Genomic DNA, 16118 nt, shown 5'->3' with positions numbered 1-16118 from the left:
CGCAGGTGGCGCTGTGGGTTAAACCACAGAGCCTAGGACTTGCTGATCAGAAGGTTGGTGGTTCGAATCCCCACAACGGGGTGAGCTCCCGTTGCTCGGTCCCTGCTCCTGCCAACCTAGCAGTTCGAAAGCACGTCAAAGTGCAAGTAGATAAATAGGTACCGCTCCGGCAGGAAGGTAAACGGCGTTTGCATGTGCTGCTCTGGTTCGCCAGAAGTGGCTTAGTCATGCTGGCCGCATGACCTGGAAGCTGTACGCCGGCTCCCTCGGCCAATAAAGCGAGATGAGTCCCGCAATCCCAGAGTCGTCTGTGACTGGACCTAATGGTCAGGGGTCCCTTTACATTTAAGGATTCATGCATGTCCCATATTCTTTTTGTAAACCACTCCGAGGGCGTGTGTTTTTCTACAATCAAGCAGTGTATACATTTTTAATCGGGGTGCATTAAAAACCACAGTGGTGGTTGGTACCAGTTGGGGCTAGTGGAGCATATGATGGGAAGGTCAGGAAGAAGAGGAGGCCGAGCGAATAACAGGTGGAAGCAAAGTGGCTAGCCGTGGGGAACTGGCTAAGGGTAGACTGAGGTAGGTGGGGCAGTGCCCCATTAGCACTGATGGACCATCCTCCCTTGGGATTAGGTATAGGCTTTCTTTAGAATGAGAAGACTGTTAGGGTCTCTCCCCCGCCCCCTTCATACTCTAGCAGCCTACAAATTCTATGTTAATCTATTTTTTTTAAAAAAAATAAATGTAAAAAATTGCTTCCTTCAGCATAACTACCCGGCCAAAGATGCTTCCAGATTGTAGCTCAGGTTTTCACGAGTAACCATCCATGGCGGAGAGGAAAGGAGCACCCACTGAGATTAATGGGTCATATTTCCAAAAGCTTGGTCTCAGCAGGAAGTTTTAAATGTTTCACTAAGGGCATTTGTATAGCAAGCGACAAGGCCCCCCTCGAATCTCTCATTAAGCGCGGGAAAAGTGCATAAATTTTTATCGGCTCCATTGTTAAAAAATTTATATCATTTCTCACTTCACTTGGGCTTAGCCGTTCTTGGTTTGGCATCTCATTTGCAGAAGGAGTAATCTTTTGTGGCAGCATTGCACTGTGCGGGTCATCTGCAATAATGTTTAGGTGAAACCTCTGGAACGTTTTGAGTGCAGGAATGGCTGCATGGCGCTTAGATTCACAGAAGCACAGAAGCCCTTGGGGGATTGAATTAATCACTGTTAAATGCTAAGCACGGTGAGGGCGGGAATCAGCCTGTCTATTCCTGAACAGGAAACATTTATTAATTCCACCAGGCACCTTACATTTGCCACTGAGTTTCTTAATGCTCACCCCAACACATTTTAACACTTAAATAACAAACCAGCACTTCCCAAAACATTGTAGAGGAGGCCATTTGAAAGTTGTATATTGCATGAAGATTCTATTTCTGCTTCTCAGGAAGAATATTTCAGTTAGAAAAAGAGGTCCATGGGTAGACAGAGTTGGAGTGGAGCACAGAAAACCTGAGTTTATATCTGTAATCAGCAAAGAAGCTGATGAGGGTTAAGGGAGACTGGCAGAGAAGACTTTTGGATAAATCTTTCTCTAAGCTGTCTGCCCATCTATGAAAGACAAGCTACAGATGTCAGTCCAACATCTGGTGCCTTCAGATGTTGGACTGACATCTCCCATCATCCCTGAGCACTGGCCATGCTGGCTGGGAATAGTAATTTATTATTATTATTATTATTATTATTATTATTATTATTATTATCCCGCCCATCTAGCTGGATTTCCCTAGCCACTCCGGGCGGCTTACAGCATATCTAAAATCATAAAACATCAAATATTAAAAACCTCCTGATACAGGGCTGCCTTCAAATGTCTTCAACAAGTTATGTATTTCTTTCTTTCTTTCTTTCTTCTTGACATCTGAAGGGAGGGTGTTCCACAGGGAGGGCACCACTACTGAGATAGCCCTCTACCAGGTTGGAAGTTAGAATTCACAAAATCTGGATTGCCATGTGTTTTCCATTCAGACTCCACATCCATCCTTGAGTGTGGGAGAAAGTGGTTTGGGGAGGGTGATGGTGACATGGAAAAAGCTACAGTCGCTTTTCTCCACTCCCTGCCTTAACTCATATTTGCAGCCTGCTTTGGGTTTTGGATTAAAAAGAATATGGAGGCAAGAGTCACATAATGTGGAATTAGAAGTTCTCCCCTTGGGATTTCAAGAATGTTGATGGAGCCAGTTTGAATGGAGAGTTGGTAGTGGAAGCCTCAAACCTAACGAACATTCTTAGGAACACAGGAAGGTTCTGAATACTGAGTTAGACCACTGGTCTATCTAGTAATTACTGACTGCACTGACTAGCACTGGCTTTTTGGGGTTTCTGGCAGGGGTCTCTTCCAGTCCTTCCTGGAGAAATGAGAAGTGAGAGTGCTGTGTGCATTGGCAAGAGGAATTATTTTTTCCACAGTGTGTCCAAAATCTATGCAGCCTCCCATCCTGTACCCTGTGAACAATTTGAACATTGCAAACAAGGGGAACACCTTGATTGCATTGACATTCCTCTAGTCAGCCACTGGTCCTTATCTGTCCAAAGTGGAGCTTGCATCAAAAAGCTGCACAGCCTTCCTTGCATCTAAGTTTCTGATTTACGCCACCCCTATTTGATGTCACAAAAGGTGCCTGTTGCCACCTCTGGGAGACACTGCACAGGTGTTTTCAACATCCGTAGTCACTCGGTGTTTCCAGTGCCATTGTATAAACAGTGGAAACAATGAGCAGAGATGATCAGAGCCTCTCTGAGCAGGCAGTGGTGCTGGAAGTGATCCAGAATACACAGAAGCACTCAATAATCTTAATCAGAACATTTATAACTGAAGCTATTGGAGAGATAAAGCAGTTGCCTGAATTAAGCAGAGATACAGCTATACCCACATCGAAAGGACTTATCAGTCTGTTTGGAATCGTAAGTGTGTCGCGTGGCACCTTTATAGCACACCTCAGAATTAAATCAACACCAAGGCAAAGAAGATGGCGCCAGAAAGGAGCTAACTTCTACTGCTTGCCTCAATTTAGCTCAGCTTCAGTAACCAGTGCTCTTGCAGCATCCCAGATAAAAAGGTAAAGGGACCCCTGACCATTAGGTCCAGTCGTGGCCGACTCTGGGGTTGCGGTGCTCATCTTGCTTTATTGGCCGAGGGAGCTGGCGTACAGCTTCTGGGTCATGTGGCCAGCATGATGAAGCTGCTTCTGGCGAACCAGAGCAGCGCACGGAAACGCTGTTTACCTTCCCGCCGGAGCGGTACCTATTTATCTACTTGTACTTTGATGTGCTTTCAAACTGCTAGGTTGGCAGGAGCAGGGACCGAGCAACGGGAGGTCACCCCATGGCGGGGATTTGAACCTCCGACCTTCTGATCGGCAAGTCCTAGGCTCTGTGGTTTACCCCACAGTGCCACCCGCGTCCCATAGCATCCCAGATAGAGTGGTGCAATTCACTCTGTGTTGAGCTACCCCTGAAGATAGTTTGGAAGCTGCTGCTTGTGTAGAATGCTTTAGTCCGGGAGTAGCAAGCAAGGACCATATCGCTCCAATCCTGAAAGTACTGCCCTGGCTGCCAGATTGCTGCCAAGTCTAACTCTAGGTCTTACGAATAACATAAAAAGCCATCAGTGACTTGGGATCCTAGTACTTGAGTTACAACCTGCAGGCAATGCCCTGATCCTTGCCACATCTGTGGAAGAGACTAGGAAAGTAATGACAAAAGACAGGGCAATCTCAGTGCCACCCCCTGCCCCCAGTTATGGAACATCTGATTGGCCCGCACAGTCAAAACTTCCAGGCAACAACTGATTACATTTTTATTTAGGCAGGCTTTCAGATCACAAAGCACATTGATTTCCTGCATGTGGTTCTGCGGATATTCGTGCCTGCTGGCTTTTTATATTTTTTATTGTAACTGTTATTTTAACATTATGTTCCATTTTACGGCTTTATTGATGTTGTGCTGCTTTGACATGGCAGAGGATTTTGCAGGTGGGATCATCTACCATCAAGCTGCTGTTGTTGACACTCAGTGACAGGTCTCAGGTTCCATCCCTGGGATCTCCACCAGGTGTTACTTGAGTACTTGCAGAGTTGCTGCCATTCCATATAGACTATCTTGGCCAATGTGGACCAAATTATCTAACTTGTTCCTATATTGCCTGTTACATTGCTAGCCCTGCATCCCAGCATGTGTCAGTTTTTCTGTCAGCCCTCAAAAGTGTTGCTTATTTGGGAGAAGTACAGATACGTTTTACTTACTTTGAACATGTTTGATTTTAGCCTTTGAGATGCATAGGACAAATGTAGGTATGTAATTGTTCTTGTATGCTGGCTTCCCTTTGACTCACAAATGAATGGAGTATACCTATTACCTAATACCTTTGTACTGATAAATGTTCTTCTGCCTGAGAGCACAGCAGGATATGGATTTTATGCCAAACAAATCTTCATTCCTTTCTGGGTTCTTTAAACTTATCTGCCACTACCATAATCTTACGTAGTTTGGGGGAACAAGGAGAAAAGGAAATGCTCTATATCATCTGTGTTTCTGAAAACATAAAAATTGTACTGCTTTTTCCTGTATTCTTATTTATATTGTTTAAGAAATCTGTATTGCTGATCCTAAATCTGTCTGTGCTTGACTTAAAATGCATCATATCATGCCCAAACCTTCAATTCACTAGATACACACAACAGATGTGAGCACTACTCATCATATTGAAATGTTGCAGCTTTCCCCCTCTCTCTTTTTTCTTCTTCCAAATGCTTTCCTACACATGGACCATTAACTACCCTCTTTTCTACATCAAAAGTGATGATCTCTATCAACCCCAAAAGATGGTTTTAGGGTTGTGCGACTGGTTCAGCTGCAGTGGGTGCCATGCTGCAGGGGACACCACAACAGTGCTGTAGAACAGAGTGAAAGAGGTGGAGGGCACCAAATTTTAGTATCACACAGGTTGCCACTGAAATTTGAGAGCCTAAAGTCTTTCCTCTGCAAATACAAAACATGAAAATCTAAGTCCTCCTTGGGTGAATAATGAAACAGAAGAGAGAGGGAATAGGACAAGAATGGGGAACTTGTCACCACCATATCTTGTTGAACTACAATTATTGTTAATAAGAATCAATTTTTTATAGGGCCTTTCATTTGAGGACCACAGAGCAGTTTACAATATAACAACACAAAAATGCATACCATAGTAACAAACAATAGCCCCCTCCCACAATTTAAAAGATCATAGATTGTTTACGGTACTTAGGCAAAGGCTGAGAGAAGGGGAGTGTTTTCGTCTGGCACCTAAACGTATGTAATGAAGGCACCAGGCGAGCCTACCAGGGGAGAGCGTTCCACAAGTGGGGAGCCACCACAGGAAGGGCCTGTTCTCGTGTTCTCTGGACCTCTCATGGAGGAGGCACAAAAAAGGGCCTCATGTGATGGCTTCCAACTCCTGGCATGCTTGATCATTAGCCATGCTGGATGGGTTTGATGGGAGCTGAAGTCCAATGATATCTGGAGGGCCACAAGTTCCCCATATCTGGCATAAGAGGTATGAGGCCATGCATGCCAGCTCCAACCATGCATTGAGTGGGAAGGAGGCTTCCAAGCATGTTTGGATGAATGAACTTAGATGCCTCTGCATGACCAATAACCCTGTAGTGCAGCATTCCAATCATGTGGAGGCATCTAACCATGTTGAGAGGAATGTGGTTAGAAGCCCACTTCAGACCTTTGTGTTCAGTGTGCACCATGTGGGAATGAGAGCGATGGGAGTGGGTCTTGTGCACATGACCCTACTACCCTTGTCACACATTCACTTCCAATGCCTGAAGAGGACTCTAAGGAAGGATATGCATGAAATTGATTTAGCCTGCCGTCTTACACCTACTTGTCAGGGAGTAAACCCCATGGGACGCAGGTGGCGCTGTGGGTTAAAGCCTCAGCGCCTAGGGCTTGCCGATCGAAAGGTCGGCGGTTCGAATCCCTGCGGCGGGGTGCGCTCCCGCTGCTCGGTCCCAGCGCCTGCCAACCTAGCAGTTCGAAAGCACCTCCGGGTGCAAGTAGATAAATAGGGACCGCTTACCAGCGGGAAGGTAAACGGCGTTTCCGTGTGCGGCTCTGGCTCGCCAGAGCAGCGATGTCACGCTGGCCACGTGACCCGGAAGTGTCTCCGGACAGCGCTGGCCCCTGGCCTCTTAAGTGAGATGGGTGCACAACCCCAGAGTCTGTCAAGACTGGCCCGTACGGGCAGGGGTACCTTTACCTTTACTTTAAACCCCATGGAGTTCAATCAGGCTACCGGTATATATATATTAAAAAAACATATGTATAGGATTTTCTCTTTAGCTTCTGTTAAAACAGATTTCCCTAGCTGAAGAGCAGCAAGCCTTCATCTTGTTTCAGCGTTGCCTTTTTCACTTGGTCCGTCAAAGACATATCTTGGAGAATAGCATTAACATCATGCCAGTGACTGCAAAAAAGGAAAAGCGGGGTTGATTAAAGAGACAGGCTGCTATGTAGCAGACACCACTTAACAAATAATAAAAATTGTTAAATGTGCAATTGCATTTGTGCATGGCCATTAAAGGCTTGATTACATGCTCGTAGCTACAATGTATTTGGATTTATATCCTTGGCATCTAGGCAAGAAGCTGTAGCATTATATTAGACTCTTAAAGTAAAAAGTAGGCACAGATTCCTTCGGGGTGGGTGGGTGGGGAGTCCACTTAGCAGGACATATGGAAACTGAGTGCATTTAAGTAATTTATTTGCTGGCTAACTTTAGCATTAGGCTTGATATGACAGGTAACATTTTCCGTATTTTCTTATTTAGTGAAATATTACCGCGTCTGTAACCCTTTGTGTATCCCACCACCAAAGCTATATTTTATTATAGTGTTTAAAAGTGTGGGAAGACTCATTTAGCCTTTTGAAGGTGCTGTCTCAGAAGGCCTATGTGATGGTTTTCCCAATAGAAGATTAAGATGTTGACTGAGACCATATCTACATTATACACTTCAAGCTCAATTATAACACTTTAATAGTCATGGTTTCCCTCAAAGAATCCTGGGCAACGTAGTTTGTTAAGAGTGTGGAGAGTTGGAACCCCGTTTCCCCTCAGGGAGTTACAGTTCCCAGAGTAGCTTAACAATCATTCCCTCTTCCTAGGGAGCTCTGGGAATTATATTTCTGTGAGGGAATAGGGTTCTCTTAACAACTCCCAGCAGCTTTAACAAACTACAGTTCCCAGGATTCCTCCCAGGGGAGGTCAAGAGTGAAAAAACTACCAAAAGGTTATTTCCACCCTTGAATAATATTGGGTTGTGTCCAATGTTAGTCATACTCAAAGGAGACCATTGAAATTAATGGACATGTCTAACTTGGGTCCATTGACTTCAGTGGGTCTATTAACATGGCTGGATCCAACACATTTCTTGCTCAACGAGAGGCCAACATCTCAAAAGTTAGGTTGCCTTCCAATATTCTTGTGCTTGCAATCTTTTGACATATACTCTGAAACAGAAGTCCTGGGGTTTGAGATGCGACTGATTCCTTATTAGCACAGCATTCCAGTAACAAGGAGAGAATATTTGACTAAAACATATCTTTATTGCCATACAGGATAGGCCTGCAAGTTAAAGATTGTCAAACTGAGACCTCCGCAAACACTAGGTTACAGCATATTTTACTTAACTTCTCACACTGCGAATGCAAAGTTTGTTCTTTTATTGGGTGTTTTTTTTAATGGAAAGCTTATGCCCTGGACAACATACAGATAGATTTTCAGTAAAAACCAAATGCAGTGCTTGACATTTCACTTTATTGCAGAGTCGTTTTTAGCACTGGCTTTAAATGTTAGGCTGCTTTGGCTTCCTTTTTATTCCTTTTTCCTTTAAGGATGGTAATTTAGTACTTACAAAACTAAGACAGGTGAGATCCTCAAGGAACATATTTGGGGGTGGGGAAAACTCCCCAAATGTGTCTGACATCCCTTCATTCTTGATATTTAATACATACATTCCATTTCTAAACCCTTCAAAATTATACAGTATATTGCTCATGTGAGAAACAATGGTTTAACATAGCAAAATCACAAAATCACAATGCATAACAGACTGAAATAAGTCTAGCAACTGAACTTCCTTAGAAATATGATTTATGACTATAGATTTTCACAATTTGTGGGTCTACACCACTGCATAAAAAGCCTTATCTCAACAGAATAGTACTACACTGGCCTATGTAGCTTCAGAGTTCATAAATGAAAATAGAATTATTTCATTTTTTATTTATACCTTAGTGAAGCAGCATATAAAGAGATGCTGGACAGAGCAGTCTATTTCCAGTCTGTGTCAGTTTCACACGTGTTCATTCATAAATCCCTTCCATCTGGTTTCCAGTTTAATCTGTGCATTTCCACCCCAAGCATACTAGCCATACTCAGAGTTGACCCACTGAAATCAATGAGTAATTGGACTTGATTGGTTCTCACCATTTTAACACAACATGTATGTTATCTGAATGTTACAGTTATAAACATATTTTATCCTAAAATATGCAATTTTATGCATATTGGTATATTTTTGAGACATGAACTTCTGCAATTCAGAGAAGTATGAGATGCAAAGAATAATTACATTTTTGTCTATGAATTAATCAGGGAGGTGCAAATGAGGTCAGTTTGGTGGCAAATGTTGAAAAACAAAATTTTCTTCCATCCCTCCTAGAAAGAGAAATACTCAATATCTATGCAGATTAAAAATCTGGTTGATTTCTAAATGTATTCATATCCATTATATATAATATGTGCATGTACCAGGTGTACATAAGTCCTGTTATCTGTCACTTTTTCTGCACGGCCACTTTCTCTGTGGAACCCGCATTTCAAAATAATAAAAAAGCAATTGTTAGGCAGAACTGTCAATGGGGACACTGATCTAAAAAGACTCCAGTGTCCATGTGTGATTGCCAGCACATGGGAATTTCACATCACATCCAGCCTAAATAAAAGGGTTTCATCTGTTTAAAATGTGGGTGGAATGCAGTATTATTGGCTGAGTCATTTGCCAGCTTATATTTCAAGTGGGAAACTTTAGCCCCAGGGGCCAAGACTTATCCAAGGCCTACAGCACATGCTTTGCACCTTCCTTGGCTAATTTTGCCTAGCTGGAATGTGTCCTTGGATGGCTGTAGAAACCTGCATACTACACAAAAGTAAAAACCCCATTTCTTGCCTTGCCCACCTTTGTCTCTGTCCCCCATGATATTGGTGATATTCACCAATACCATGCATTTGCTCTATTATTTTCACTAACAGAGGTGTTTGCGCACACACTTTACCCTAGCCTATGCATTTTTACGCATGACACTCAGCTGGAGAACTGTATCGCAAAATTCAGAGAAGTAGGAATTTCAAAGTGACTGTGTTCTGGTTTTGCAAATTTATTTGTTTATTAAAATATTCATACGCCGCTGTTCTAGTTGTACAAAAATACCAGAGTGGTTTACAACAATTTTGTATCTGAAACCACATTTTTTAAAAACAAAAAAACCATACAATACAAATTAAAAATCCATAATCAGCTAACTATTATGGAAAGACAGGACAGAAAAGTTTTTAACATACTGTTATGGAAAGCACCAATCAGACAGACCCACCCTTAAATATGGAACTGATTCCAAAACCAAACTGCCCCCATCCCTGCTCTTCAGACCCCAATTGCTGCCTTCATCTATCCACTCCCTGCCAGCCCATGTTATGACAGCAGCTGAAGCAGATGGCTTCACTCCACTGCACAGCAGGCCCAGCCCTGAATAGGTGTTACATGGGCAGTTAGACCTCTCATGTTCACCTCTGTAAGGATTAAAACTGGTCTGATTCAGTGGAAGGCTGCTGCAAATGCACTGATGTGAATAACCAAGTTTCTTCATATTTTCCGAGCTGAATGTGAAGTCTCCTGTCCCTCGCGGAAAGTGCTCCTTTTTTCCATTGCATTTATGCTTTCAGAAAGTAATTTCTCTCTTCCCCCCTCCCCTGTATTTAGGCCCCATAAGCAGCGTCTTGGTGAACAAATATGGCAGCCGGCCAGTCATGATTGCCGGCGGGATCCTGGCTTCATTTGGAATGATTAGCTCTTCATTCTGCAACAGTGTCCTAGAGCTTTATATCTGCATAGGTGTCATTGGAGGTAAGTATTAAACCGCTATCCCAGACAAAGACCGTGGGTTTCAATTTTTTAAATGATAATTCAACTTGTGGTGCATGTTCTTTGCACCATTCTTACTGGGTCACGTGCAATTACAGCCCAGGCATTGATTAGCTCGTGGCAGCACTTATTATAGTCATCAGTACTCCATTTTTCTACAGGTTCTTTTAGCCTTTAATCATGTCACTATACACAGCAAGGAATACAAATCCAACTGTACCCAAAACGCCCCAGTTGCTGTTTGCCATGTTATAAGTTTATTCCCAGTGTAGTAGAGTTTTATGTGGAAATTCTGTATAGGAGCAAGCTCTAGATGCAGTGTTTCAAAAAAAAATAAAAAATGGGCTTGAGTTACAAGAGCCTGAGGATTGGGTTTGTATGATGTAACATCAGCAAAAGCCCTATTGATAGAATGCCCATTCTATTAAACTCCTGTTCATATGCATGCAGCCAGCAGCCAGTTTGCTGTTCAGCACCCACCCTAACAGAGCCTCTAGATGGCTTGTTTTCTAGGCTTAGTTATACTGCCTAAGGCTGCTGCATGGTCTGCATTTGTGAATGAGATGGTCTGCATTTGTGAATGAGAAACCACACACAGATCAAGAATGGCACACAGGATTGTTGTCTCTCAAACACGATGCTTTTCACAACATGATGCTGTTACCAACCTACAGGCTGAAGTTGAGGCTGCAGTTTGTCATGTCCTGTCAATTCTTTCAGCCTTGAGTCACAAAGATGCAGCATGCTGACCTGGCTGTGCAAAGTTAACTGAAAGATGCATGGATCAAGTTATGACAGGCAATCCTGTATGCTTTAAAAAAAAAAATCAAAAAAATTTGTAGCAGTAGCCATGCACTGAGTAGACATGACAAGTAGACTTCTGAAGACAGAGACTGATTCAGGATCTGGCAGGCCATGATGACACTGACCTGTGCTTGAGCAGCTTGGAATAGCTTCACCATTACAGCCACCAGACTTACCATATTTTTCCGTGTATAAAACGCTCCCATGTATAAGACGCCCCCTATTTTGGGGGACTAAATTTAAAGAAAATGAGGGGAGATGGCCCAAAGTTGTTAATTATTTTTTTTTAGGGGGAATTGCACTCGCGCCATCACAGCCCAGCAGAGCCGTTGCTGGGGGTTGGCAAAGTGGGCAGCCGCTCCCCCCAAGCCCTGGTGGGAAGCTTCCTAGGGCATGGACCACCAACCAACTGGCTGGCATTCACAGCTTCCCCTCCACACCACTGCAGGAAACGCTCTCTAAAGCATGCACCTCCCGCAGTGGCATGGGGGGGAGTTGCACTCCCACCAACCAGCTGGCTGGTGTACACAGCTTTCCCTCCATCCCGCTGCGGGAGACACTGGAAGCCAGTGTGGTGTAGTGGTTAAGAGCGGTAGTCTCGTAATCTGGTGAACCGGGTTTGCTTCCCCACTCCTCCACATGCAGCTGCTGAGTGACCTTGGGCTAGTCACACTTCTCTGAAGCCTCACAGAGTGTTTGTTGTTAGGGAGGAAGGGAAAGGAGAATGTTAGCCGCTTTGAGACTCCTTCGGGTAGTGATAAAGCAGGATATCAAATCCAAAACTACTACTACTCCTCCCTAGAGCACGCGCCTCCCATGGTGGCATGGGGGGAGTTGCATGCCCACCAACCAGCTAGCTGACAGTGCGCAGTCCCCCCCATGCCACTATCCAGCTTTTTTACGTCTAATACACGTAAAAATATGGTAAATTCATTCACCTTATTCTCCCAATAGCTTTGTGAGGTAGGTTAGCCAGAGAAAGCAGGTCACTCCAAGCCATCCCAGCAAGTTTCATGACTATATAGAGATTTGAAGCCAGGTCTCTCCTGCTCAAATCAAACCCGCTAGCTGCTGTGAGGACTTAGAATTAGGCTGTAGAATGAGAAAGAGTGTTATCCACATAGGATGAGTAACATCCATAGAGGAAAGACATCTTTGCTCACAGAATATGACATGAATGCATTCAGGGCTACTCTTCCTTCTGGTAACTAATGTAACCCAGCTGTAAGATTGCTAGAGGCAGACTGGCTGCCGGCGATGCCAGGCCTATTCCGCTACAGTGGTGCCCCACAAGACGAATGCCTCGCAAGACGGAAAACCCGCTAGACGAAAGGGTTTTCCGTTTTGGAGGTGCTTCGCAAAACGAATTTCCTATGGGCTTGCTTCGCAAGACGAAAATGTCTTGCGAGTTCCTGCGGGGGTTTTTCCCTCCCCCCCTTTTTCTAAGCCGCTAAAAGCCGCTAAAAGCCGCTAATAGTGCTAATAGCGCTAATCCGCTAAGCCGTCAATGGGCTTGCTTCGCAAGATGAAAAAACAGCTAGACGAAGAGACTCGCGGAACGGATTCTTTTCGTCTTGCGAGGCCCCACTGTATATTCTTCCTGTAAGGTTCCCAGTCACAGCACCAAACAAGGAATCTGAAATGTTTGTGTAAGTCTCTCCTCTATGGGAAACCTCGGGACCCCGCAGTGATGTGGGAGGGCGTCATTTTCTGTGTAACGGCCCATGTCCATTAAGCATTTTAACCCTTATTTTTATGTGTACCTATTCAAACCTAAGTAAAGGATAAAGCTAAAGGCGGAGGATTTATCCTTCTAAACTCTTGCCGTTTTCGTCGAGAAGGTGACATTTAATAACTTCTGTGAAATGAACCAGGAGCAAATTGGATTATAGCTTAGTAAAATACAGAAACAGTGTGCTCAAGGTCTTGATATCATTGTTCCTCTGTCACTCCGTTGTCTGCAACATGAATCGTGCGTTGCAGAGCTCTCGCTTTTATTGCACTGCAATTTGAGGGAAACGAGAGAAATTTTGTGTGGCATATCAGTGACATTAAAGCACATGGGAAGCAATGAACGCTCACGTTTATTTGCCAGCGCCAACAGCTTTTTAATATTTCTGGAGAATTACTAGCTGGCATTTTGGCTGTTTGTTGTTTATATGGGGTGCTTGGAAGGTGACAATTTGGTACTATTCTAGGGGAATGCTCTATTTTTCATGTTTTGTGTGTGTGTGTTTTCTTTCTTTTAGGTTTGGGCTTGGCCTTCAACTTGCAGCCAGCTTTGACAATGATTGGCAAGTATTTTTACAAAAAACGCCCCATTGCTAACGGACTGGCCATGGCTGGGAGTCCAGTGTTTCTAAGTACTCTGGCACCTCTCAATCAGTTTCTCTTCAATGCTTTTGGCTGGAAGGGAAGCTTCCTCATTTTGGGAGGGCTTCTTCTGAACTGTTGCGTGGCCGGGTCTCTTATGAGGCCCGTCGCACCCACACCAGCCCCTGCAGTCAAAAAAGACGTAGAAAAGGGGAAAGGAGATTCTGCCTTGCACAAGAACGACAAGAAGTCCGTTTGGCAAACCATCAACACATACTTAGATCTCTCCCTTTTCAAACACAGAGGGTTTCTGATTTATCTATCTGGAAACGTCATCATGTTCCTTGGCTTTTTTGCCCCCATTGTATTCTTAGCTCCTTATGCCAAGCACAAGGGGATCGATGAATATTCTGCTGCGTTCCTCCTCTCCATCCTGGCTTTTGTTGATATGTTTGCCAGGCCATCCATGGGCTTGCTCGCAAACTCCAAATACATACGGCCCAAAATCCAATACTTCTTTAGCTTTGCCGTTTTGTACAATGGCATCTGCCACATCATGTGCCCGCTGGCCGAAGACTACACAGGCTTGGTTGTGTACGCAGTACTTTTTGGACTTGCCTTCGGCATGGTGAGCAGTGTCCTTTTTGAGACCCTCATGGATTTGGTTGGTGCTAGCAGGTTTTCCAGCGCTGTAGGACTCGTCACCATTGTGGAGTGCTGCCCTGTTCTTTTAGGCCCTCCGTTGGGAGGTGAGTATATCGATGATGGTCATGATAAGAAAATGGCAAGTATGCATTTGATCTGTTAAGCTTGGCTGGTTGGTGCAAGTCAATATATGAAATTTAACTCCATGCCCACCTCATTCAGATTTATTTGCTTTCCTGGCCCCACTGGAATCAAATGTTTCCTTGTCCACACATTTCCTTCTGTCTTTAAATCCTGTGTGAAAACATTTTTTTAAAAAATTCCTTACTCCTTGGCCCTTTGGTTCCCTGCACCCGCCCTCCAACTTCCTTCCATGTTTCCATAAGTTCCCACCTCTCAATCAAGCAATTAATATCTTCTGGTCATCCCAATCAGATTTCTCCCCTCCCTCCATTCTCCGCTGGCTTTCATCAGACAGCACACAGTCTTATCAGACATGGTGAGCTTTTTCCACAGGCTCCCCTTTCCTCACCTCTCTTTCTCTTCCACACAGCATAGGCAAAGATCCTTCCTTCTACCATTTCCTACTGTACCCTACAATATTATTGTTGGTATTACAGGTCTATCCTGCATTTCCACCATGAAGACCAAGGCAGTGTACATGCCTGGTTCCTGGGAATCACAAGTGCGGGGGGATGCTGTTGTGGGCAATCCCACAAGATGCTGTTGTCCTTTAATGCAATGGTAGTCCTGTCTGAATTTCCTTCAATGGGTATAAGGAGAGAAGAGCAATGGATCACCAGATATTCTTATGGCTTTTATTTTTATTCAAAGTTAGGTGTGTAGACATTGATATAATTTTAATTTGCCCTGGTCTAAATATAAAAAACCATTGAACAGAACACTGAATTATCGCAATTGAACTCAATCACGACCTTTAATTGCCATGCAAAAAGAGCTTTCTTCAATTAGAAACTGGCTACTCTAGCTCTCAGTATGCCACCTAGTGGTGTATTTACCTCCTGTGTTAGTAATGATCAGTCCTGCATAGACTGCTAGTTTCTTACTGAAGATTCCCGAACTTATTTTGGCATATACGCTTTCAGAGTTTCTGCCCTTCTTACACCCATCTTGCCATTTACTTTTATTTAATGGTGGCAAACATAGCATTACTTTCTGTTGAATCCCTTGACAGTCCATAGATGGGAAGGATCCCATCTCCCATTATATAGTTTACTTATTTTATACCAATGCACAGTCAAAAGGACAATTCATAGCAGCTCATAATCAATAAGCTACACCTGTGTTGCTCTGGATTGGTCATTTTTCAGCAAACAGACAGCACCTTTCCTAATGTGAATTCTCTTCCTCATTCACCGCATGCACACACACACCCCTCCAACCTTGCAGTTCTTGAAGTAAGGGGCCTTACACCAGTGAAGCATTTCCAGAGAAGTAGTTATGTTAGCCTCTTGGAACAAAAGAGTCTTGGGACACCTAAAAATCTGTCAAAATTTATTCTAGTATAAGCTATTGTGTACTCAGGCTCACTTCAGTAAATGCCTAAAGTGAAATCCTAGTTAACAAGTATGCAAAGGAGAACATTTGAGGTAAGAGTCAAATGGCAATGCAATGCAAAATTACAGTCAGTGATGAGCAGAGTTTAAATATATGTTAAATTTAACATATGAGCAGCAGATTTGTGATGATTGCCTTAACTCTTGAACCATTTGCAAGGAACAGTCAACGATAGCACAGAAATCCTGGCACTGTTGAGCTAAGTACAGTGGTACCTCAGGTTAAATACTTAATTCGTTCCGGAGGTCCGTTCTTAACCTGAAACTGTTCTTAACCTGAAGCACCACTTTAGCTAATGGGGCCTCCTGCTGCCGCCGCGCCGCCAGAGCACGATTTCTGTTCTCATCCTGAAGCAAAGTTCTTAACCCGAGGTACTATTTCTGGGTTAGCGGAGTCTGTAACCTGAAGCGTATGTAACCTGAAGCGTAGTTAACCCGAGGTACCTCTGTAACACTATTTCTACTTGCAGAAGTTGCATTCGGACCTTCCTTTCTGTCTGCCACGAGAGAATGATTTGTTTAAT

General features: G+C 43.8%; 1 protein-coding gene and 1 long non-coding RNA gene across 6 annotated transcripts in view; one reads left to right on the top strand and one right to left on the bottom strand.

Moving 5' to 3' along the window:
• Window positions 1–16118, top strand: part of SLC16A7 (solute carrier family 16 member 7) — a 113925-nt gene that overhangs the window by 90450 nt on the left and 7357 nt on the right. For all 5 annotated transcript variants that reach the window (XM_079994299.1, XM_079994300.1, XM_079994301.1 and 2 more), the window contains 2 exons: window positions 10094–10237; window positions 13309–14121. In XM_079994299.1, the coding sequence (XP_079850425.1) occupies window positions 10094–10237; window positions 13309–14121 (957 nt within the window). The remainder of the gene's footprint in view (window positions 1–10093; window positions 10238–13308; window positions 14122–16118) is intronic.
• Window positions 14334–16117, bottom strand: LOC307226068. The gene is made up of 2 exons (XR_013843312.1): window positions 16039–16117; window positions 14334–15794 (listed from the first exon to the last, which is right to left on the bottom strand). It is a non-coding gene; the product is annotated as an uncharacterized lncRNA (long non-coding RNA).

The sequence above is a fragment of the Podarcis cretensis genome (assembly GCF_951804945.1).
Source record: "Podarcis cretensis genome assembly, chromosome: 10".
Taxonomy (NCBI): domain Eukaryota; kingdom Metazoa; phylum Chordata; class Lepidosauria; order Squamata; family Lacertidae; genus Podarcis; species Podarcis cretensis.
The sequence above is the reverse complement of the archived record's forward strand: the minus strand, read 5'-3'. Positions and strand labels throughout refer to the sequence as shown.